Source organism: Anguilla rostrata, chromosome 10 (genome assembly GCF_018555375.3).
Source record: "Anguilla rostrata isolate EN2019 chromosome 10, ASM1855537v3, whole genome shotgun sequence".
Lineage (NCBI taxonomy): Eukaryota > Metazoa > Chordata > Actinopteri > Anguilliformes > Anguillidae > Anguilla > Anguilla rostrata.
The window spans coordinates 36,601,593-36,626,714 of NC_057942.1; the positions used below are offsets into that span (position 1 = coordinate 36,601,593).

At 41.3% G+C, this 25,122-nt stretch overlaps 1 protein-coding gene across 1 annotated transcript; it reads left to right on the forward strand.

Moving 5' to 3' along the window:
• The first annotated feature begins 7,730 nt into the window (after nucleotides 1-7,730).
• LOC135233363 (ectoderm-neural cortex protein 1) lies at nucleotides 7,731-17,972 on the forward strand. The gene is made up of 3 exons (XM_064296811.1): nucleotides 7,731-8,100; nucleotides 9,516-11,318; nucleotides 14,666-17,972. The coding sequence occupies exon 2, from the start codon at nucleotides 9,522-9,524 to the stop codon at nucleotides 11,295-11,297; it is 1,776 nt and encodes a 591-aa protein (XP_064152881.1). The 5' UTR covers nucleotides 7,731-8,100; nucleotides 9,516-9,521; the 3' UTR covers nucleotides 11,298-11,318; nucleotides 14,666-17,972.
• The last annotated feature ends 7,150 nt before the right edge of the window (nucleotides 17,973-25,122 follow it).

Sequence of the window (25,122 nt, forward strand, 5' to 3'; positions counted from 1 at the left end):
ACAGTTGCACATGTCATTTTAGTCATGTCCCACTTCTGTGTGTGAGATCTATTAATTAAATTAATAAATACATGGTTATTTTTAAAAACCAACGATTTCTTCCGCTTTTTCAGTTTTCTGTGATTTTCAGCAACTTTGCCGTGACTGCTCTGCGACTTCAGCCAATGTTTACCGTGACAAACACTGAGCCTTAACTATAATGGACAGTTTGATATGAATGCATAAGTGTGAAGAAATTGCTGTCCCCAGGAAAATATATTCAGTGGTGACAGATTTAGTCCCAGCGGTGTCTCTAAAAGTTCCAAAAAGAGCATTTTCCCGAATTGTTCTGTTATATTTAAGTAACATTTGTTAAGTAGAACAGTAAACTACTTCAGACTAAATATATTATTGGCTTCCACTCAAATTGGTCTCACTCAAAGCGTACTATTTGATGGATGACCTTCTGAAGTGTATAAACTAACATTTGGGAAAAAAATATGCAGAAATATTGAAATGTAGAATCATTATGTAAAAATAAATAATGTTTCAAAGTAATGTGAAAATATAGCAGAATATTCACTGTAAAAATTAAAATGAATATTACACATTCAATGGCAGAGACAAGGTCTTTCGGATGTGTGAAGTTATGCATGAAAATCTGCAACAAATTTTCTTTTAAGCTTCTTAGTGAGTGTTCGGCAAAAGGATGGCTTTCGTTGTAAAAAAAAAAAAAAGGATGAAGTGTGTGACTGTTTAAGATGACACCTGGTGTCATGTTCATTGCTCTCAGTGCGAATAGAACATAGATAATTTCTGCTCAGGATGGCAACTCCTGTTTTTTTTACAGACTCATTCGAATGTGCTCCTCAGAAGGGTTGCATATAATCTTAATGTAAAATAATACAAAGCCATGCAAAAAATCAGAGGTGACCTCAACTTCACTTGAGGTAGAAAGGCTTGATTTGATCGTGTTTGTGAAGCTAAGGCAAATTATGAATATTATGCTTGCATTTAGACAGTATTTTTTCTTTTTTATATATATCAAATCTTAGTAGTATACAAGTGTTTTTGTTTTTATGTTTGATTTCACACATAGCTCAGAAGAGAAGCTTCTTCTAAATTGTAGTTTAGTTCAGCAAATCACCCATGTATCTATGCTATACGTCTAATAATGAATTATCCTGTTTTTGACAGGGGGTCCTCTCATAAAAAGAGAAAGATATTCAATGATAAATATGACCCCTTATTTGATACTTGATACTGATACTGTACAAATGTTTCATCTGTTAAAACAACAAAACAACAATAAAAATGTAATTAAATAGGCAGTATCCATCTTCTTCAGGTTAGCATACTGTATGCACCTGGCTAGTAGGCTAAAAACATGCTACTCTTACAAGAGCTGTATTAGCTGGCTACTTTTTAAAAAAATGTGTATTTTGATTGATGTCACCTTCAAAAAATGCGGATGCTTTACCATAATGTACTCAGCTCGCTAAATTAGCTGAAAGTCAAAATATAATCAGCTAACAATTTTTGGATGATTGTGACAATAAACAAATTAACTCCTGGCGGGCACTTAGAAGAAATTAACTAATTGGCATATTCTATGGGGAAATAATTGAACTGCCCTCTGTTTTTAGATGAATCTCTCATTTTAACGAGTATACCTCTCAAATGAATTCCCTACTGGGTTACAGTATTGCCATTTTCCCATGTATCTATGGTAGACTTAGCTAAGGAGGGAACAGTAATATGGGTTTTTTAATCATGTCCTCCTTTCAACAGTGGCCATGATGTCCAAAAACCCTTGTCTTGGTATCAGTTTTTGTGAAAGAGTGAATAAAGCCTGTGCTTATATGTCCTTATACTCAGGTGATATTATAATTTGATGTTTGCTTAAAATGTGTACTTTTTTTCTACATTGCACGATGTGATTAAGCCAAGCAGTCTTGCATCTTTATCATGTTACTTCTATTTCCTTATCGAAATCAGCTTTCACATTGCAAAGATTTAAATTATGCAGTTCGAATCCTAGCTTATGTTGCCATTATTTGGACCAACAAAATCAGGATCGACATGAACAACACATCTTTAGAAGATGTGTATGTTTATTACACACATTCTTGTGAAATTAGGAAAATGGAAGAAATTAAGAATGTGAACTTTGTTTCAAACGTTCAGAGAACACCAAAATGATTTTGATTGTAATAATGTTTATAGACTTTTATGAAAATCAGTAGAACAGAATCAGAGAAAAATTCCGAAATATTTTAAATACTTTTTTATCATTTTATTTTTTTTAACCTTGTATATGCATTCTTTTGCTATCTCCCAAATAAATATTTGGGATTTCACTTGTAGACTCTTGTGCTTCATTAAACGTTTAGTAGATATTAGTTTATGAAATTGCTGTATTCATTCATTCTTTGTGGTTATGTTTTTCCATATGATGTTGCAATGTCAATACATCTGTCCCGATTTGACAAACCACTTAACATACAAATAGCACTGCTCTAGTTTTCTATGTACACTATTTTTTAGGCCACAAATTTTCGATAAGGGTAGACTTTCTATTACTGTGTATCAATTTTTTGAATAAAATTTGCAGAACTTTCTTTTTCAAATGCTGTGATTTGTACCTATCTTTGGTAGTAAATAAAGACTTTACTTATTGAACACCTCACATCTCATTCTGTTTTTTAATGTGTTTTGTAATTTTGTATTTACATACAGAGTGTGTCTTGGCCACCAGAATCTTAACGTAATGTACTATAGTCTTTAAATAAAGCTTTTATCACTTCCCATTCACAGGCCTTTCATATAATGTTCCACAAATTACCTTACACGATCATATAGGTTTGACAAACTTGCCAAATTAGATGCCATAAGGCATAACAGTAATATGTCCCCAACATTATGGGGCCAAGAAATGGGGGGACTATGTATTCAAAAAGTGCTGCAATTCCTACATGGTGAAACCAAAGCGTACAAACATACCCTCAAATAAAAGCTGAGGATGTGCACATTAACCACGTGTGAATTACAAATCTAAAATAGTGGAGTACAGAGCCAATTGAATAAAAGCAAGTGCGAATAGAAGCTGTTCTCCTGCACCATTGGCCGAGCTGAAGCATTCTCAGGTACATTCAACAGACAGGGCCCTTTTGCATATTGAAGCTATAGAAAACATGTACAAAACTCATAATACTTTCATAATACTGATGCGTCATAATACTGCATTAAATGTTATTGTATAAGAAATGTACCCTGAAGATAGATGGGTACATGATGCACAATCCTGTTAAAACAATTTTGCATGGGCAATACTCTAATTTAAAAATATGGATCATTAAAGAGATTGAGATTAAAACCATGTTTATTTGACATGGCACACTTATGCTTTAGATATTAATCTTGAGTACAGCACGACTACCCAGTAGGATGCATCTATAACTAGTTGTAAGAAAACCTGATGGTACATTGAGTTACATTTAATTTTAAATTAAAATAAAGGGATCCTTTTTCATTGACTTATTTTACTACTATATTTACACACATTTCTAAAACATTTGAGGTAAATGATTGTAATTATGATCACAGAAATATTGAAAGGGAAAAAAACAAGCAATTTATTTGCAGTATTCTTCCTTGCAATGTAATGTGAATTAAGATTTTGAAGATAATTTGCTTCATGGCCAATTGCTGTCTTAATGCATCTGCATGGTGTGCTTCATATTGGTATACAATATTGATAAATGAAAATTGGCAGAATTTAAAGTATGTTTTGAGGAATTGCAAACTGTATGTTTGCGGGTCAGACAAAGTCTGGCCAAATAATTCAATGGTTTAATTTATTTTGCAATGCAAAATAATTTAAAAAAAATCTTTAGTAATGATGTGCTTCTCATACACCCAGAACCCATGAAGGTGAAGGTGTTCCGTTTATTGGTTGCCGTGTCTGTGTGGGTGCTCTCGCTTTCATTCTCTCTCTCAGTCCACGCAGCAAATTACGGTGAAAACCCGGAACAACCGCATCTCCCTCCCAGGGGTGTCAAACTGATTTAATGTCTACAATCAATAGAAGGAATAAACTTCGCTATTTATAAGTTAATGAAATGCATCACTGTTTTCATCACTTATTTGATCCACAGACATGGCAGTGCCTCCTGGTGGACGCTCGGGGAGTAGTTTCAATTTAACAAAAAAACAGATGGAGCAAGTTATGTAATCTGAGGTCCTCTTTCCGGCAGGCAGAGTATTTCACGTACTGATCCTATTTTCTTTGGCTCAACACTTGAATTCTGTGTTTTTTCTAGCCCAACTTGACAGTTAAGTAGCCTACTGTCGGGTAGAGGGCCAACTATGCTTCAGATGTAAGATAGGCTAACAGGTGTTTTTATTTTGTCAAGGCTTACATGCCGACACGAAGGGGTGTGTCGACCCAAGGAGGTACATGACACGTACGCCCCTAGTGAAGTTTGTGTGTACTGTAGCCTACTGTTGATGTTTTACCCGCAATTACAGTACACGGACACTCATTTGGAGACTGCGCCCTTAACTCTAAAACCGATGCGCGAAATTATTGTTATGTAATGCTTCAGAAAACTATTTGTGCGCGATTGAAATGAAATTTAAAAAGCAGCGTACTACCCGTTGCAGTATCTTCGTATAACAGGTCCCACCTCATCTGAAATTTCATTGGGTGGTTGAATTGGTCTCTCATAAAATGATACAGAACATTGTTTTCCAAGACGTAATCGTATCTTTCTTCCGTTATACTTGTATTGATAATTTTAGTCTGCGCACTACTTTTCTTTTAAAGATAAACACAGCTGTGTTGTATGTTGACGCTAGGGGGACCCAGAAACTAAGCAAAGCAAAAATACATACGCTTCCAGAACAAGCGTTTGAACAGACGTTGTCTAATCTTCCACAGTTAAAAAAAATGTATAAATCAGCCACAGTTTTTCCACAGTTTATTGACCTCAAGTCAATGAAAAGTAAAGGGATTTTAAGCTTCCTCCACAATACCAGGTAGTTGTACTTAATTTGTTGTATTAAATCAATTCTACATTGTGCAAGTTGTCCATAGCCCTTAACACGTACCTACAATGAACTGTGAAGGCTTGAATGTTTGCGCTGTGTATATTGATGTATTATTTTATTGATTATGTCATATATTAAGTCATATATTTGCGCATACTTTTGAATTACGCGATTTGGGTATTTGCAAAGTATTCTTGCAGTTCTACTGATGACTATGTTATGTAACCTAATTTTAAGATGATGATTATGATGATGCTGATTATTATTATCTCCACTTAGTCATAGCAGGCTTACCATATGCATTTTGCTGATGTCACGGACATGTTTCATAAGTCAGAAGAGTTGTGAAAAACATCTAGATCTGGGTGGTCTTGAGTCTGCATTTTGGATGGAACATTGCTTTTGTGAGGTATTTAAAATTAGATGTATTTTAAATTAGATGTCATCACATGCATTTATAGATTTTATTATTCACAGTGACCTACAAAAAGGGTTACATAAATTCATTAAATGAGGTAATAACTGACACTATTAGAGCTAGTAACAGTATAACAAGAAAAAATGTGAATACTCAGTCAGTAAATTATGATAGAAAATTGATTTTTAAAAAGGCTCTGACTGCAACAAACTTCGCCCTGGTTTGAATCAGGTGAGTCAACATAAGAAATGCTGACACACAATACGAATCAGACGGCTATCCTGTCTAAATCTACAGGTTGAAAGCGGGTCCAACTGCAAGTCCCAGCGTGCACCTTTACTTGAGTGCCTGTCCCTTTTTGACAAGCCTCTCACGTCTGGACTCTGCCGGTTAAGGACCGTGTTCACACAAGTCGTCCATTCGACCCTCCTCCGGCGAGTCGAAATTCTGTGTATACCTCAGACTCCGCATACATCATTTAGGGAGCGCACTGATCTCTGCGTGGGTCCGAACTCCCAGGCACAAAGTCTTCGGGGTGCACGGCAGGGTTCTGACAAACATTTCTTTCAGTCCAGGTTTGGCCCGCAATCAGGGTAAAGTAGCTGAAAGATAAAAGCGTGGGCGTTTTCGTTTCGGCTGCGTGACAGACGGGCGCTTTTGAAGCATACTGTATAGCAGGCTGTTCCCCAGACCTCCTGTCTGTGGGGTCTCCTGTTCTGACTAACGAACCAAAGTCATTATCGGTTAAGTTGCCCGCTTATGTCCATTGAATGCCACAGGAGGATGCGATTCCGTTTGCAATATCGGGAAAATGAAGTTGCACTCTTCATTGAGGTTTGGTGTATTATCTTGGTTTATTTAGCCAAATCAAATAAATGTAATGTTCATATACGAAATGAACACACAAGAGTCTTTTTTCCAAACCAGGAAAATGGCATTCATAAACTTGTTTTGCTGTCATTCAACTTAATTGCTGTTCTGTAAGTAATTAGATGCAAAAAAAGCACTTTCCCTCATAGTTCTCTCTGCACAATTAAACAGAGTTAAGAATAGGCAGTAAGAAATACAACAATAAATTTAGTATAAAAAGAGCAGGTATTTACACAGGGAGGAAAACAGATACTGCTGACAGCAGCTGTGCAATCTCTGCTGAAAATCTGAATGGACAAAAGTGAATAATATAACTGAAATATAAATATAACAGTTCTGCATATCTATACTCTCTCTCTCTCTCTCTCTCTCTCTCTCTCTCTCTCTCTCTCTCTCTCACACACACACACACACACCACAGAAACCTATTCATTTGAGATTATATGCCATTCATACATGTCCTACTGTATACAACATTTCCCAGAAATCTGTTTGCCTATGGAAATACTGATGCTGAGTGCTTTCCAAGGACAGTGGAGACCTGAAGTGCAGCTACCTTCACCAAACCATTATGATGTCTCACTGTGTGCCTTACTCATTATGTGCCAAAGTGTCCTATTCTAGAGAAAAGAAAGAAGATTATATACATACATACATACATACATACATACATACATACATGTGTATGCGTGTGTGTAGTTGGGACAAAAAGTCTGAGGACACTACCAAGTCCTGGTTGCTTTCTTTATTGACATCATTGAGAATGAGGGGAGCTTAGTAGAATGGCATTCCCACCACAGTCACTGGGCCTGAAACCAATCCAACATCTGTGGGAGCATTTGAAGAGGGAAAAGGTCAAACATCAAGTAACATCAATGGATCATCTATGGGAGGTGTTGAGGAAGTGCTGGCCTGAAATACAAGATGAGGTGTTTCATAAGCAGATGGAATCAATGCCAAGCAGATTGAAGGCAGCAGTCAAGGCGAAAGGCAGTCACACCAAGTACTAACTTTTTTTGACCTTCAAAAAAATACCTACACACTTTTTTGACTTATTATTTTTTTAAAAATATATTCTTGAATAAGAAGCATAATGATTGCATTAGCCCTTGATACATAATTAAAACAATCAGTTCTTGATAATGTCCTCAGACATCAAACTTCACTGATATCCTAAATTGACTATAATATCCTGCAAATACGAGGGTGGAATTAGAAGGTTTTCAGCAATGTATACAATGTATAAATCCTATATATGCATATAATTAAAACAACTTGGCAGGCGTTCGGTCGGTCACGTTCCGCCTGTCATGCCTTTCAATGCGCCGCTTCCCGGTTTTTAAAGTTGTCGGCTATTTTGCATACTCCTCCTATTTCTTCCCCGTGCTGGGAATGATCCGCCCTCTTAGTAGTTAAAGCTGCATCCCGTCGAGTCAAGCAAGGAGAATAGCTTCTTGAATCCAAGAGTATGAACAATCTCGCAAACGTGAGCGTACATTCCGATGCCTACTGAAAGAACGGCTCCAAAACCAAACATTGGGATACGATTTCAGACAGGCACCGACTCACTCATTTCGATGCCATACAGAGACAGTACGAAACGTATTTTAAAGGAAAGGCAACGCGCATAGAAAGACGGGAGCACTTCAGCGTTGTTTCTTGTGCTACGAGAGAGACTGGATTGCAAAGTGTCCAGTTTCAGCAGAACCGTGGCTTTTCCTGGCGTGGCATGTGCGAGGACTGAAACGGATCGCTTTGAACTCCTGCTTTCACCCAAAGAGGTACATAATCTTTCAGAAATGGTGCTCGTATATAGATATAGCGCCAGATACGCGAAAACGACATTCTTTGGCTGTGGCTGCGGTTTACTGTGGGGACCAAGTTAATGACTCGCTTGTCTGTGAACTGGAATGTGTTGCATGCGTTTCAGAATTTACCGATCGTTTCCAGTCATGTGTAGACAGCTGGTATTCACACATATCAAAGAACACTTCGTCAGTGTTACTGAGATGACATGCAGGAAGGCAGGTTATTAAACAACGGATTCGTCCTTCGCGGAATCTCTGTTAAATAAATTGGCTCTCAATGATTGCCAGGTATGAAAGTAGTTTTTGTGTGCACTCTATTGGCAATGCGTGGATGCAGTGACATGAATTTCATCACAACACACACACACACACACACACATTTTTTGACATTTCTCACGATTAACTGAGGTCAGTTCAGTCCAAGTGGCTGATGCGTAGGCTACATGTATAGTGTCGAAACGAAAGAAAATTGTCCACTAGATGCATATGCTGTGTTAAAACCGCACTATTGTTTTCGTTGTCTGTTCTGTTCTGGGCATATTAATTTCATGCGCTGTAACGTGCGTTATGGACGCGCTTTACGCGTATATTACGCGTATATTTTTTATTGTGCATCTTTATTAAAATTGCAGGGATACATTAAGTGGCGCACAGATAAGCCTATGATATGTAGACAAAATGACAGGAAACGTAGAAATAAATTACATGAAATAAAAAAATTTAAGTTACATTTTGGATTGGTAACTTTCGTCCTGACACAGATATTAGATGTTTGAATAGTTCCCAATTGACATCCTTGATGCCTTTGGAGTAAAGTTTATGTTTTCATTGTCTTGATGCTAGCGTTCAAGGCTTGCAGGTTCATAGCACGGTACTGCAAATACCAACGTCCCTCCGTCTTACAGTGAGGTGGAAATATAATGAAACGCAGTTGACCATGAAATAACCCGAAAGTGACGCTTTAAGATTAACAGAGTGGAAAATCGAATGGGATTACACTGTCCTTTCATAGGATATTTGGATGTTTTTTCCCCCCCCTTTACATTGTGTGTGCACCTGATACAGCAGATAAGTCATGAGTAGAGGATGGTACATTTGTGGGAAAAGCATCAAGAATGGTTTCAGGAATGAGTGCAGTATGACAGCCTTTTCTCTCCAGTGTTTCACTGCTGTGTCTTGTTTTTTATGATTACCTGTGCTAACACTTGCTGTTATCAACCCTTAGGAATCTGAATATGAATTGAAATAAGAGAACTTTTTATAATTCAATGTATAAAGTGCATGTTTAGATTCATTTTGTGCCTGCCAAAGACAAAGCAAACTAAGTTTGCCTCTATATTATTCCTTCTCTCTCTCTTTCTCTCTCTCTACTCTCTCTCTCTGTGTAGGGTTCAATGAAAATGTCCGTCTACGTCCACGAGAACCGCAAGTCCCGTGCCAGCACGGGATCCATGAACATCTACCTGTTCCACAAGTCGTCGTACGCCGACAGCGTGCTGATGCACCTGAACGCGCTGCGCCAGCAGAAGCTCTTCACCGACGTGCTGCTGCACGCCGGGAGCCGCTCCTTCCCCTGCCACCGGGCCGTGCTGGCCGCCTGCAGCCGCTACTTCGAGGCCATGTTCAGCGGTGGCCTCCGGGAGAGCCAGGCCAGCGAGGTCAACTTCCACGACTCCATCCACCCCGAGGTGCTGGAGCTGCTGCTGGACTACGCCTACTCCTCGCGGGTGATCATCAACGAGGAGAACGCCGAGTCGCTGCTGGAGGCCGGCGACATGCTGGAGTTCCAGGACATCCGGGACGCCTGCGCCGAGTTCCTGGAGAGGAACCTGCACCCCACCAACTGCCTGGGCATGCTGCTGCTGTCGGACGCCCACCAGTGCGCCAAGCTGTCGGAGCTCTCCTGGGGCATGTGCCTGAGCAACTTCCCCACCATCTGCAAGACGGAGGACTTCCTGCAGCTTCCCAAAGACATGCTGGTGCAGCTGCTGTCCCACGAGGAGCTGGAGACGGAGGACGAGAGGCTGGTGTACGAATCGGCCCTCAACTGGGTCAACTACGACCTGGAGAGGAGGCACTGCCACCTCCCCGAGCTGCTACGCACCGTCCGATTGGCCCTGCTGCCCGCCATCTTCCTCATGGAGAACGTCTCCACCGAGGAGCTCATCAACAAGCAGGTGAAAAGCAAAGAGCTGGTGGACGAGGCCATCCGGTGCAAGCTAAAGATCTTGCAGAACGACGGGGTGGTCAACAGCCTGTGCGCCCGGCCCAGGAAGACCAGCCACGCCCTCTTCCTCTTGGGCGGTCAGACCTTCATGTGCGACAAGCTCTACCTGGTGGACCAGAAGGCCAAAGAGATCATCCCCAAGGCCGACATCCCCAGCCCTCGCAAGGAGTTCAGCGCCTGCGCCATCGGCTGCAAGGTGTACGTGACGGGGGGCCGGGGCTCCGAGAACGGGGTCTCCAAAGACGTTTGGGTCTACGACACCTTGCACGAGGAGTGGTCCAAGGCCGCCCCCATGCTCATCGCCCGGTTCGGGCACGGCTCGGCCGAGCTCAAGCACTGCCTCTACGTGGTGGGCGGGCACACGGCCGCCACGGGCTGCCTGCCGGCTTCGCCGTCCGTCTCGCTGAAGCAGGTGGAGCAGTACGACCCCGCCACCAACAAGTGGACCATGGTGGCCCCGCTCCGGGAGGGCGTGAGCAACGCGGCGGTGGTCAGCGTCAAACTCAAGCTCTTCGCCTTCGGCGGCACCAGCGTGAGCCACGACAAGCTCCCCAAGGTGCAGTGCTACGACCCCCTGGAGAACCGCTGGGCCGTGCCCGCCACCTGCCCCCAGCCCTGGCGCTACACGGCCGCCGCCGTGCTGGGGAACCAGATATTCGTCATGGGAGGGGACACCGAGTTCTCCGCCTGCTCCGCCTACAAGTTCAGCAGCGAGACCTACCAGTGGACTAAGGTGGGGGACGTCACGGCCAAGCGCATGAGCTGCCAGGCCGTGGCCTCCGGGAATAAACTCTACGTCGTGGGCGGCTACTTCGGCACGCAGCGGTGTAAAACCCTGGACTGTTACGACCCGACGTTAGACACGTGGAACAGCATCACCACCGTGCCGTACTCGCTCATCCCCACCGCCTTTGTCAGCACCTGGAAACACCTTCCTGCGTAGAAGGCGTGCTCCACCGAGGAGGTATGGAACCTAAAATCCTACCCCGTGGAACTGTGCAGATTTGTGGTAGCATGCGGTCTTGTGTATATGGCAACCGGAGTGACTGGGATTACAATTTCAAAGGAAAGTGTGAACAGGTAGAACGGTCAGCTGCAGACAGGCCTGTTCTTTATTTGTACACAACCACTCTGAATTTAGCAGTTATGCAGGGTCTCATGCCCAGGAACCTCTGCCAAGCATAGCTGAAAGCTGAAAGGTTTGAGGTGTTTCATGAATTACAAATGAGAAGCACAACTAGCACATTCTGCAGGAACACACAGCCTCTTCATGAATTGGCTCGCTGTAATCCGAATGAACTTACACACACTTCTACTTGCATCAGGAGGCAGGGGATAATTGGAGTGCCACTTAGTTCAGCGGCAGACAGAGGAAGCAGCCGCCTGAAAGGGGGAATAATACAACCGCAATTACCTGTAATTTGTGAAAGTAGCAATAAAAGTAGTGGCTGTCTGTTCTCGAGCCAATCCGGGTAGAGTGAGTGCGAGGGCTGACGCGCGTCTCGTGCGCTTCGCTTTGAGATCAGTTCAGTGGTCCGTTTTCCTTAAAGAGCGCGCGGGATTGCGCTGACAGGATTTAGCAGGCAGTTCCCTGTGGGGAATGAATGAAGAGCTACAGCTACACCGCGACAGTCAGTCCTGACAGAAAACAGAGGCCGGTCTTGCTGGGAACGGGTTCTCCCAGGGCAAGCAGTACTCTGCGAGTTCCTGTCTCACCGCCCCCAACCCCGCATGCTCAAACTTACGCTAGCGCTGTTTGATGATGATAACCAGGCCTGACGGATGCCGTGCTGGAGGCCTTTTCATGTTCGATCTCCAATAGCAGCCAGCCGCTTTCATGAAAGGGCAGAACAGAGAGCTGTCTGCCACAGATTTTGTCCTCTGCAGTATAATTAACTCACAATAGGGACAAAAAACTGTCCCTATTGTCGCCAAATGGTTCAGTAATCATTGGATGGAATAAGACCGGAGGCACAATTTTTTTTTTGGTACAAAATGTATCCACTCTTGTTTCTCTGAGAGAAAGAGGGTCTCAGTACCATAAGCATAAATTATTTTGATGGATGGACTCTGAATTGAAATACGTTTCTCAAAATGGAATCATCATCTCAGAGTTTTTTCCAAAGCCTTTTTTTTATTAGCCTCGTGAAAATTTTGATAAGAAGCTTCCAACTAATAATTAAATGAGAAAACCATTGTGATAAACTAATAACACGTCTAATGAAATCAGGCCAGTAATTTGTTAGTTTGACTTTGACATCCATGAATATATCTTCGAAGTCCCTGGCTTTTTTAAAACCAAAAACCAGGAAATTCCATCGCGACCTGAATTTGCATATGGAATGTTGCCCACCTAAGTCGGCCAATAAATTTCAAAGCGGAGGTCCCGCTGTGACTGGTCATTAAGTTGTTTAAAGGAGTCGGGAGCAGTTTTAGTGGGGGCCCGCGAACAATGTCATTATACTGCTCTGCTCAGGTCAGTGGAAGGGAAGAGGAAAGGGGCTTCTGCTTTCTTTTCCTCTTTTTATGTTCTGCTATCTGGTCATGAGAACTTTGACTTTGCACCTCATGACCTCCCCCTCCCTTAGCTACTTTCTCCTGGCCTCTGCTGGTGCCTCACAACATGTTTACTGCAGTGGTGACTGGCACTGTGTCTCTGTGCTATTACTGTGTAGCTCATGACTGGGTCCTTTGGTTTTCCTGTGAATTTTTATGGACTCCTCTAGTTGTGTAGAAATTGCTCAGAAATGCATCAGAAATCAGCCTGGGCTGGGCAGTACTACACGATAAGGGGGGGGAGGTGGGATAACATAGATGCAGCAAGGACACTATGTGAAACACTTCAATGAAAATTTTTCCCCTCTGCAAAAATTGGTGCGGACGTACTGTCAGTTAAAATACACGGCTCTGCGTTGGTGGGGGGATGAAACTACTTATTTGTTTCTGAGTCTGAGGGTTCACATTGATCGCTAGAAAGAAACCGGTTTTGATTGAAAATTTGCACCTTGACTGCTCCTCACGAATCACAGACGCAGAGGTGATGGTGCGGCAAACTGAATCGGGAACAAGATCCTTGTCACAAGTTCAGAGAAAAGCACAGACTTCGTGCCTTGCAGTTAACCAACAGGCTCATAATATTGAACTAATCCCATTGAGGAGGCGTGCCTGCGCTGAAACACACATTTGATGCGGTTTTGTTTAAGGTGTGCCTTGAAGAATACACATTTTTATTTAGGAAACGCTGGTGCGTAGGAGTCGCGGATGAGAGAAAGGGTAGAAAGGAAGGGGAGGGGGGGAAGTCTTTTTAGCCCTTACGGAGGAGGGCGATGGAAATTGTTGGCTAATTGCTATTCTTCCGTCGTGAATTCAGGACGGACACAGAAGCTTTAGGCAGAGATAACAAATCAGTTTTATTACCCCCAAATTAAAGGGAGCTGGAAGGAAGCTGAGTGGGAGGCACTCAGAGGAAGCAGGATTTTCCTTTTTTTTTTTTTTTTTTTGCGGGACCCATTATTGTGGGAGCTGAAGGAGGCAGCGCACAGGCCCTGGGTAAAGGCAGACCACAGGAGAAGATAATCCATTTATGCTAGACCTGCTCTATGCGCGGACTTCAAAAAATCCTGCCATAGGACAAGTGTGGTTTTGAGGCCCACTTAAGAATGTAATACCGAGAGTGTGTGTGTGTGTGTGTGTGTGTGTGTGTGTGTGTGTGTGTGTGTATGCGTGTGTGTTTGTGTGTGCGTGTGTGCGTGCGTGTGTGTGTGTGTGTGTGTGTATATGTGTGGAGGAGATTTTGCCTTAAATGGGACAGAGCCTGAAGCTGAATATGGTCTCTGGTAAAAATAAAACCACCGGAATCACTTCCAGTAATGTACACAAAGGCCCCATCAGTATGTTTAATATCTCATAGACCTGCCTCCATCTACCAGGTGCAAGTGTTATTTCTATTATTATCTTGAAGAAAAAAATATCATGGAACTGGAGGTGTCCGAGTTTCCCCTGTCGTATTACAGTGGCAGTGTTTGATGTTACGGATGCTCTATGGCCCAAACATTTGTCAAGAAAATCCACTTCCCTGCCCTGAACTTTCACTGCAGATCCACAGGCTCAGCAAGTTTCTCCCCTTGTGATTAATTCTGGGGAAGCCATGGTAGATAATGCAACATATTACCGCTGTCCTACTATTTGACATGTAGCACCACATTCCTTTGAAATTTCACTTCAAGGTTAGAAATAAAATGTCAGATATTTTGCATTTTGTGAGCGATGCTTTGAACGTAACCCGAAATGTGTTTGCTTTTCTTTCCACAGATTTCCCATTTTTGTTTTCTCAACACATCTGCTAGATGTCAACTGTGAAGAAGCACACTTTATTTTTTGGCATGAAGGATAAACTATTGAAACAAAAAAAAAGAGGGGGGGGGGTCGTTTCTGCGTGGCGAAGATGATGGGATTGCAGTGCGATTTTGACTGCGCTCCCGGGGTAGAACATGAAGGACTGACCCCTCTCCTCCACACTTTTATCGCTTGGCATGCTCCGGGCATTGATCTTAATACAAGCGAGGAAGAACTGGCTGGGGCTAAAGCTCTTTCTAATTGAGGAAGGGTGCTGGAGGCTAATTGGCCTATGCCAGGAAGAAGATTAATGGAGGAGATTTTTTTCATTAATGGACTAGGACGTACATGAGCGGGGTCTTTCTTGTCTCGCGTTGAGAGGACTGGAGGGAGATTTGAAATGGCTGTCACCCCACGCTGCCACAATTTCCAAGGGCCAGCGGCAGCTGTGTTGGGCTGGAGCTGAATCATGTCTTGACATGTCATTTAGAGCAAACGTACAGACGGACCTTTGCAGCCGCTTGCAGGAAGAGGAAATAAGCTCTTCTTGTAGGTGGGGGAGGGGACTGGGATCCACCCAGTCAATGACAGAAAAAAAAACAGAATGCAAGAAAGTCTTAAGCCTTAAAAACTGGCTTTAATGTATGTTCTAGTCTTTATTTATGATGAAAATGTGCTTTGTTTATTCAAAGAATATTTGGTTTGGGGGGGGTTGGGGGGATAAACATAATTTATTATTTTGCTGCTTGTGTTGGCCCACAATCTTGTTTTGTGCCATGCATGACCAGCTTTTTTGGTAGTTGCTGCTTGTTTTGATTGGGCGGCTGTGTTTGCACATTACGAGTTTCTCTGCTGCGGAAACGTTTTCTGATTCCTGTTTGCAGAGGAGCTGCAAGGCTACGTGTGAGAGGGCGGGACTGTGGCCGCGTCTTGGGATTGGTCCAGACTCTAGATTGACATGGAAGGATTATAAGTTCACAGTCATGTCCCTTAACAAGTGACCCTCCAGTTTTGTCCAGTGTTTTTAAAAAGGGACTTCTCGACCAGGGATGCTCCTGTCCAAGTTCTTAGGTTTTCAGATGAGTGCCAAATCTAGCACAACTGATTCTGTGAACGCTGAACTAGGTTTTGAATCCTAAATGTACATCCATATAAAATCATCACACTGTAAAAGGACCCTGCTGTGTCTGTAATCGTCTTTGTCATTCCATTATGAAGTTGCTGATGCTGATGCTGGGTTTGCCACCTGGCCAGTAGTTTTTCAGCCTTATTATCATTTTCAGTGACATTGATGTCCATATGGGTAATTTTTGAATGACAGCCAGTATTTTCAAGCCTTTGAATGCATCTGTCTAAAATTATTGTCATAATGCACCATTACTTCAGTCTCCTCCACGTAATATAACTAATAATGCAAAAATTACTTAAATGGGACTTTTAAATTGGGGGAAACAGGCAGCATTTTTAGATGGCAAAGATGACAAACACAAGTTGGTGAAATGAAAAACTACTATGTTTTGATGTCCATAAATGAAATGTGTATGCTAATCAAATGAGGATCTGACAGAATCTCTAATTTGGTTCTTCGCTTCTTAATGAAAAATGATGCGATTTGTTTTTTAAAATTTTATTTATTTATTTTTTTACCTTGGCTCAGTCAGTTGTCACTGATGTGCTAATTGCACATCCTCCACAACAGTGAGGTTGCAAGTCCATTATCGCTCAGTTGCCAACTGCTGCAGGAATCTTTTTATCCTGTGGGCTTTTATCCTGAGAAGTCCACTTATTCTGTCACACAGCAAGTCTAATGCCATTGCTTGGAATTCAGTGGTCTTCCTGTAGCAGGAAAAATATTTATTCAAATATTTATAATTTTAATTGGGCTTTCTACTAGCTGTACAAAAATCATACTGGAGCTGATTTGTCAGATAGAGGTGTTCTAATAATGGCAGCATTGCATAGCATTTTTTGTTGTTGTTTACCACCACATGATAATTCTACTTCATGAAGTTTGAACACTCATAACACCATCTTTACCAAATCCACATTCTACTCCACTCCGCTGCCACTGGTGTTCGCCTTGTCCGGTGCAACACTTAGTATTTGGTAGTTTTCTTTTTTTTCCTCGCCAAGTCTGGGGGAGTGCAAAATGTTACTGAAAAAGGGAAGTTATTCCTCAGAATCCTGCATTCCATGCATCGTTAACCTCAACCTTGCCTTCTCCCCCCTCCCTCTCTTACAAACTGTGTCAAACACAGATAATCAGGATTGTTCTGCACATGACTGCGGGCGGTTAGCGATCGCCCTTTGTGGGAGGCCCATGCGCGTGTTCTGAGAAATGTAAAGTGGCGGATATCTCGGCGAGCGGCTCCGTTACGCCGTGGCTCTGCTTCTGTGTTGCTGTTGTCTGTTCTCCTTGTCTCATGGTGTCTTGTGTGCTTGCCTGGTCCTTGTCCGGTTTTATCTGGCCGTGTTTCGCTAATCTAAGGCAAATCCAGCTTCGGCTATGTCTCCTGAGTGCCATTAATTGTACAGAACTACGTGTTACATGGAGAAAACGTGTCTGAAGAAAACCTGTACGCGCATCAAGCATTTGGGGGTTTGTCAGCCTTCGTAATTCATGCTTATTTTTTAGCAGGATATGCATGATGCGGACATTGTGGGGGGCGGGGGGATGGGGGGGGGGAGCAATATTTAAGGTGAGAAAGACCTGACCCAGATCTGATCACCTGCAATTGTACAATTTTCTTCTGCAGTGCTTGCACTGCACTACACTACACTGTCTGTGGAAGCCTCTTCATCCTGACATTGTACAGGATTCCTGTGTGGTATAATGGATGAGGGAAACGCTGGCATGCTGTACAGCCCCTAATTCCCACCGCTAGCACAACTCACTGGACGCCGCACTTCAGAATCTCGGAATCAGATAAGGGAGTGCTTCCCTTTCAGCACAAGGGTTGCCATGGTAACACCCAACAAAGAGCCACCTTCCAGTTCTAGTGCGATTGTGGACGGTCTCGTCGGCCGCAGTCTGACACTCGCTTGAATTAGACTGATTGGAAATGATTATATTGCTTGTGCTCTGGCTGAGTTCGACATGCTGTGTGCAGTCATTAAAAACATGTTTAGTGCACGAAACATGACGACGCTTCAATGTGGGATTGTTTTCATTTTGTTTGGGTCAAATGTTTTTTTTTGGACTACTGCAATTAAACATTTTGTACTCGTGGATTTTTTTCACAGTGTGAAATCATGGCTAATAAACAAGAGTTTTTCCTCTTTATTGTAAATTTTGTGGTCCTTTTTTCACTTTCATGACAAGAACAAAAACTATTGATGACACGTAAAATCTGTAAACATTTGGAATGAGTAATTCAAATGATTCAGAGTAGAGTTGGTATAAGAAAGTTTCCCATTTGAACAGATAATTTCCTGCCTGTCCACACACAGGCCTGAAAATGAGTTCAAGATGTGAGTTCTGTTATATGATTCCAAGTATCACGATTATTGTTCTTGCACAACTCCACTACTCCACTATCAAGTTCCTCAAAATAAACTATTTCCTAAAGCAAGCCTTTTAAAAAAGTTTTTAAAAAAAACCACATTACCATTGTCAGAGTCCCGGTATCTTCCCACATGAACTGTACATCTGTTCAGAGCACAAGTGCCCTCTGTTGTCCTGTGGTCCCATAAGCACCAGATTGTGGTAAACCATTTCCTGTGTCACGACACAGTAGTACGATTGTGGTGAATATTCATTACAAAGAGACACCAGTTAAACTTGCTCCTCGGGCCAACACATGGAGCTCCTCTGTCAAGAACAAACAGCTGAGCATGGTGACACAGGCCTAAGAAATGCTGCATCATGTTTTCAGAAAAAAAAACCCCGATACGCTTGGTTCTCCCAAGCAGTCCACCTATCTCAAGTCTGATTCACGCTTGTTTCTCAAATAAATAATCTGTGACTCATGCACATACTTCCTGAATAGATTGAATGGTTTCAACTGTACAAGGAGGTTTTGTTTCATGGGAACATTAACTTTTCAGTTATGCAGCAGGTTTCGATGGAAAGAAAAAAGTGACTTAGGAAACAGTGACACGAATTAGTTATTAATCGCAGTTGCTGATGACAGTACATGAATCAAAGCAGTTATACTGTATATATCAAAGTCTATTTAAACTTGTTTTCTGAATCCTCGAAATCAGAGAAACCCACATATTTTGAAGATCTAAATTAGCCTATTGTAACTTTCTATGGCAATGTAGGCCTCACTGACATATTCTATTGAAACAATTATACTGATACTGTCAAACTGTCACAAGAGATGCCAAATGCTAATGCATTTCTGAGTAGGTAAGAACATCTAGTGATAGAGCAGAATGCTATTTCAGCATAACTGGGTTGTGTTTTTATGAATTATGCAGACTAAGTGACCTGTGCAGAAATGCTTTGAATTTTTTAATGTTTATCTTGCCTTTCATCATTTTGGTCCACAATCAGTTCTATTATTTTTCACTCAACATCAGTTATTTCCCATTTAAATTGCTTTACATGCCAAATGACTGAAACCACTTTTTCCACCACATCCTCTGAGAATATTCTTTTTATTTCTTAAAGACTTTATCCTTAGAATTTATAATGATTAGAAGTGATCAGAGTGATTTGAATGATTTGATTCTAATGACTCTCTTAAAACCAAAGTAATCAATTACACTATATGTTTACAGTAGTTTATGTTATGGTTCATTTAAACATGTCTGTCATGCTATTACTGTTAAGATCAATGAGCCTTCTCAGGAAGTGGAATTTCCTGTCTGTCTGGTAGGTTACCAATCCCTAATGTGTATTTTGCTGCAGTGGCATAAGCACTGAACCTGCAAAGAGTTTGTTCTCAGCCAATCCAGCATGTTACAGGGAAAAGCAGTACACAATTAGAAAAGAACCCAACATTCCATAGTAACAAGTATCACCGACCAAAGTGGTCTCCAACTGGTGGAAGAAAAGACGAGTGTGAAACTAGGAGCCTGAGACTGCATCATAAGTTTATATTTCAGAACTCAAATAGTTGCCATTACAAAAATAGTGAAGTTGTAATTTCTTGCAAAAATTAAAACAAAAAGCAAATGCCTAAAAATAGACTAAAGACATGTTTATTTTTTGTCTCCTCATCCACCATGATTATTTGCAAGGTTTCCAAAGCAACACAGTTCATAAAGTTGGAAAATACACCATGAGTAAATTCATTACGTGTTGAATCTGAGCTGTTCCAGTACTGACTGTACTGGGAACCATGAATCTTGAAGCCACTACATTAAATGTTTTATGTTAATCTCTAATGCATTCGGACTGCTTCAGTTATTTAACTTGTAATAAAACAACTGTTCCATTAAAGAAGAAAGTATGCTCTGCTTGATCAGACTAATCGCCTGGCAACAAAAGGGGGTCAACCAATCAGGAGCTGAAACGAGCAGCAAAAAATGTCCGATGAACCCAGCAGCCAGTTCTCCGAACTTTCTCTTGCGGGTCACATGCTTCACGGGAGGCAACACCTCACCAAACCTGTCAGACGGGAATCTGGAGAGAGAAAAGAGAGTGAGTGACCAACCTGGATGTGTTGTACAGGTATATGAAGCAGGATTCAGTCACCTGAATCGAAATCACAGCATACTCTGTATACTCTGTAGCAATGAAAATGAAAATGGAATGAATTGCCATGAATACATTCAAGCCTTTTAATACAAATATGTAATTTGCATAAAGCAGAGGACAAAAACTTGAAAGCAGGTCAAGTTTGATCAAAAAGGCACCACAACCCTGGGAGTTTCATCCTTTCCATAGCCTTATTTCCCCTGACGGTGGGATAAGGCATGCATTGTGGCTTGATGGTTTCATGGTGCCTCCCTTAAAAACGAATATGTATACTGACCTCCAAATGTATTCATAGCCTGTAAAATATTATTTAACCATTTCCAATCCAAGAAAGAGTGTGTGTGTGTGTGCAACTCTGTGTGTATGTGGGTGCATGTGTTTGTGTTTGTGTGTGTATGCATAAGCACAAATTTTAAAGAAAATCCCCTGGAAGTAAAAAGGAAGCTAATTTTTTTTAGCATTCACTAAGAGAGAAATGACCCCCCCCCCCCCCAAAAAAAAAGGCAGAGAATGGCGTTTACATAATTGCTTGAATAAATAAAAGTACTTTCTGAGTTGTTATCTGTGCATGAGAGATTACCTCCCCCGTACCCCCTCTCGTTCTCAGCCTCATACAGTATTCATTGGCTGGGAATCCTTAACCCAAAACCCTTTCCCATATCCTGCTTGGGAAGAAACTGGACAGCTTCCCACGGCCACCTGCTTGGCATCAGAAGATAGCGGGCCCCCCAAAACGGAAGGAGACAAAACAGGAGCCTCGGAGAGGAAAGGAAGGAGATGTGGGTCTCCTCTGCCAGACGCTTGTCTTTCAGAAGCGAGGTACCCTGGTACTTCTGCATGTACAACTAAATGCCATCGTGTATACGGCTGGTTTTGGCACTGAGAGGGAATGACAGACCAGCAACTATCTACCGTTATGAAAGCATTGTGTACAATATCTTTTGAGACATTAGCCACCTAATTAAATTACAAATATTTGCTTAGTAGGAATGAGGTATTCCACACACGTTGTATTGCATGGATTACCAGTCTGCAGACATTTTAAATAAACAAACAGACAAATAAATAAATACATTTCACCATAATGAACTGAATATCAATAAATATGTACTGGTAGCCCTATGCTACATTAAAATGTTTGTTTCTCACAAACATGACTGGGAAGAAGAAGCTGTCTCACTCCATTAAGGTCTCTGATTGACTTAAATTTTAATATTTCATTAAGTTGTTTGCATCCCTCTATAGCTAAGTGATTAATTAGTATGATTTCATGTTGTATTCTCATCTAATCAAGCTAATCCAAGGGAAATAAAATTGATTCACTCAACATTTACCCTCAACTGAAGGCAAATCAGTTTACCCAACATTTACCCTCAACCGAAGGCAAGTTTATACTACATTTTGGAATTCAAAATGTCTCAATTCAAAGGGGAGGGCATTTATCAAATGGAAATCAACTCGGAACATGGCAAGACATTAGTTGACACTGTTTATTTTGTATTGCACACAACATCTAACCATTTAGTTGGAGAATTAGCATCTAGCAATACTGGATATCTTGTTTCTACTCCCTATCTGAAAGTAAAATGCTTACCAGCCAAGAGCTTTTCAAATATGAGAAACAAAATGCAATACTCCCCTAGTGGTAGTTTGGTGTTGTCTTTTTGCTTGCCATTTCTCTTCTGTGGCTTCTCAGTAAAGCTCCTATGACACTATGCATATACCACTATCCCTATGTAGGCCTTACTCTCATACTCATTGTAGGCCTTACTCTCATACTTAATGTAACATCGTATTTGATTGAAGCGACATTATCTGTCATTACTTGACAACTAGGTCATAGGTCAAATATATGTTGCATTAATAATTTGAATGTTTACAGAAATTATGATTATGATGCAGCTGCATGCAATCATTTATAGTGTGACTACCGTCACTGAAGAATTGAGATTTTTAATGTGTGTCCTAAGCATTGACATTTATTACGAATATTGTTTTGCTTATAAATTAAATGTCAATCATTAAGTGTAAACACCTCATTTGGAATGTCTGTAATATTTTTGAATTTTTGGAAATGCAAGTGTTCATTCTGAATTCACTTGATCAAATTGCCAGAGCCAATCATGAGAAAGTCGAACATTTTCATTGTCAACGATCAGCATTCAGAGGCTTTCTGTGGCCTCCTCAAACAAAGTGTAAATTTAATTAAAAGGAGGCGGGTACGCGCCGCGCGGTCAATACGTCGGTCGGGTCTGGACGGTCCCACGGTCGCTGACCCGCTTAACGCTTTGTGGTCCTCAAAGGGCGAGAAGCGTTCGACGCGCAGAGCTGGACAGAGCCCCGTCGACCCCACGCCATGCCAAAGGTCAGCGACCCCTCCTTTTAAAATATTTAAGTGATCCCGCTGGTGTGTGACAGTCCTGTGGAGAGGGGAGCTTTTTGAATGCATTCGCTCAGGAGTAAAGCCCCGCACAGCGGGAACCCTCTTTTTAGGAGGACACCAGTCCTCCCTTGAGGTCCTTCAGCTCAGAGGCAAACATGATGCACAAGGAGGGGGGGGGGTGTTGGGGGGGGTATAGAGCCTGTCACTCTCCCTCAGGCTTCAGAATACTACCTATAAGCCAGTGCAACCAAACTATGCAGCAGTGTCACCTGGAGACATATCTATCAGGTTATGAAAAGAAATTCACTGTTTAAAGTGTATTTTGCTATGTTTGTTAATTGCCCGCATATTTATTTGGAAAGTTGTCACAAAGTTATCAGAGATGAACTAGCAGAAATGAAATTTCTGACTCCCTTTGGAGTTCGTGAGTATGATATTTTTCAAATGCTTTATTCTGAAAAAGTAAATACTTGAAAGCACTCCAAATAAATCTGCACCTTAATATAACTTGATGAGATTGCCAAGCTTTAAATAATAAAGTCCGGCAGAATCCAAAAGCATTTTAACAAGCAAAATCTGAATTTGACTGTTGTCCCGAGTTTGCCCTGAATTCTTCTACATCAGTCGATTAAGACAGTCACTAAATAAGGACCACATTATTAGAAACTGTTGTCAAAGCTCAAAGAGTTTCAAATTAGTGAGGTTTGGGACCCCCAACAGCTGTTTTTGATTTTGAGTCTTTATCCTTGTTGTTTTCTGTATCTTTAAGAGATACTATTGAAGTTGACCCCAGGAATTTACTGGAGTCTCCTTTTTGTTGCAAGGAGAATCTCTCGGGGCAAAAGCTAGCAAGACGTTAGCATTAATTAAGATCAGACCGACCGCATGTGTCCACACATAGTGTTAATGGACAGAGGTCAAGATGAAAGACGCATTCAGTAAATCAAGCTCCCCATTCCTGCCAAAAGTACATTAACTAAGCCATTATGCGTCTTTGCAGTATTCTGATGTCTAGGACCACACAGGCGGAAAAAGGTTTTCAAAGAAATGCAGTGGAGAGACTGCAGAGATGAAAAGACTAGGCTTTTGATAAGCTGCTAATTGCAATGGACAACAGTCTCAGTGCAAACAGTCAAAGCAAACATTGGGAGTTCATCTTCAAAATGACCTGATACCTTCACATAATTACAAGAGAAATAATTACAATATAACAATCACAATCACACACAAAATCCCAAGAATTCATGGTGATCCTTCGAAAACACAAACCCTTTTTTCAGGCTGTTTCTGAACTTTAAGTTTTAAAATGTGTGTAAAATGTTATTACTCAGCAAATTTGAGCAGATTATTTTTTTGATGAATCAATGAATGATTTTCAGTAATGTATCTTAAAATAATTTAATATGTGTAAAATTTAATAGTGGGATTTTTAAATCAATTTCTTAAAAAAAAAGATAAATGTTTGCACACGAATGCCATGATAGGTGATCAAAGATCAAACACATTGCATTACATGCCAAGCTTTTCAATGAACACTACGCTATTTTTAAGCAAGATGAATCAACATGACTGGCAGTGACAGGCCATTGTGGATTTTTACATGTCACTGAAGATCAATGAAGTAAAAGATTGATATTAAAATCAATTCAATTGAAATGGTCTCTTTTTTTGTTTATGGCACCATGCTTCTTAAGGATTATAAGAGCAGTTCACCCAACACAACACATAGCTATGAACTTGGGCTTTAGTTATGAGTTCCAGCACAGAGAGGATTGCCTATGGAATGTGACCACAGGACCTGCGAATAAACGTATGCATTGTTCTGTCAGCACAGTGAATGGTTGGGTCCCGTTTTCCACCAAAGTGCATTAAAATATCTGGCCATGCCAATATTATTGACGCATTGTCTTCGCAAGCAGGCATGCGAGGGCAGGACGACCGTGTAGCAATTGATTCCTGAATTGATGGAATTGACAGTGAGGACAGGACTGCCAATTCCATCTCAGGAACTGAATGAAAATCAGTGGCTTGTATATCAAAGAATTTTGAAGGCAACTGGACAGAGTGAGATATGAACAGAGGGAAAGAAACCACACTGACTCTAATATCTAGGAAGAATAATTCAATGAATCCTCGTTTAATTAAGTCTCCGGATCATTTACCATCTGTAGCCTGCTAGTTTTTTAAATCACTAGATTTGTATATTACTATTTAATAATTTAAAAGGTTGAATTTCTCGAAAATTCAGAAAAAAGACATAAGCACAAATTAGTTATAGCTATTAGATTCTAGTCTCCATATCCCAGTTGTTTCGTGACAGAAGTTTCAAGAGGACCCGTCAAGGGACTATATGTATAACTGTTTAAAATAAAGCTTGCTGTTCTATCTGTGTTTGTCACA

Coding starts and splice junctions, on each gene's coding strand:
- LOC135233363 (XM_064296811.1), top strand. CDS start 9,522: ATGAAAATGTCCGTCTACGTCCACGAGAACCGCAAGTCCCGTGCCAGC.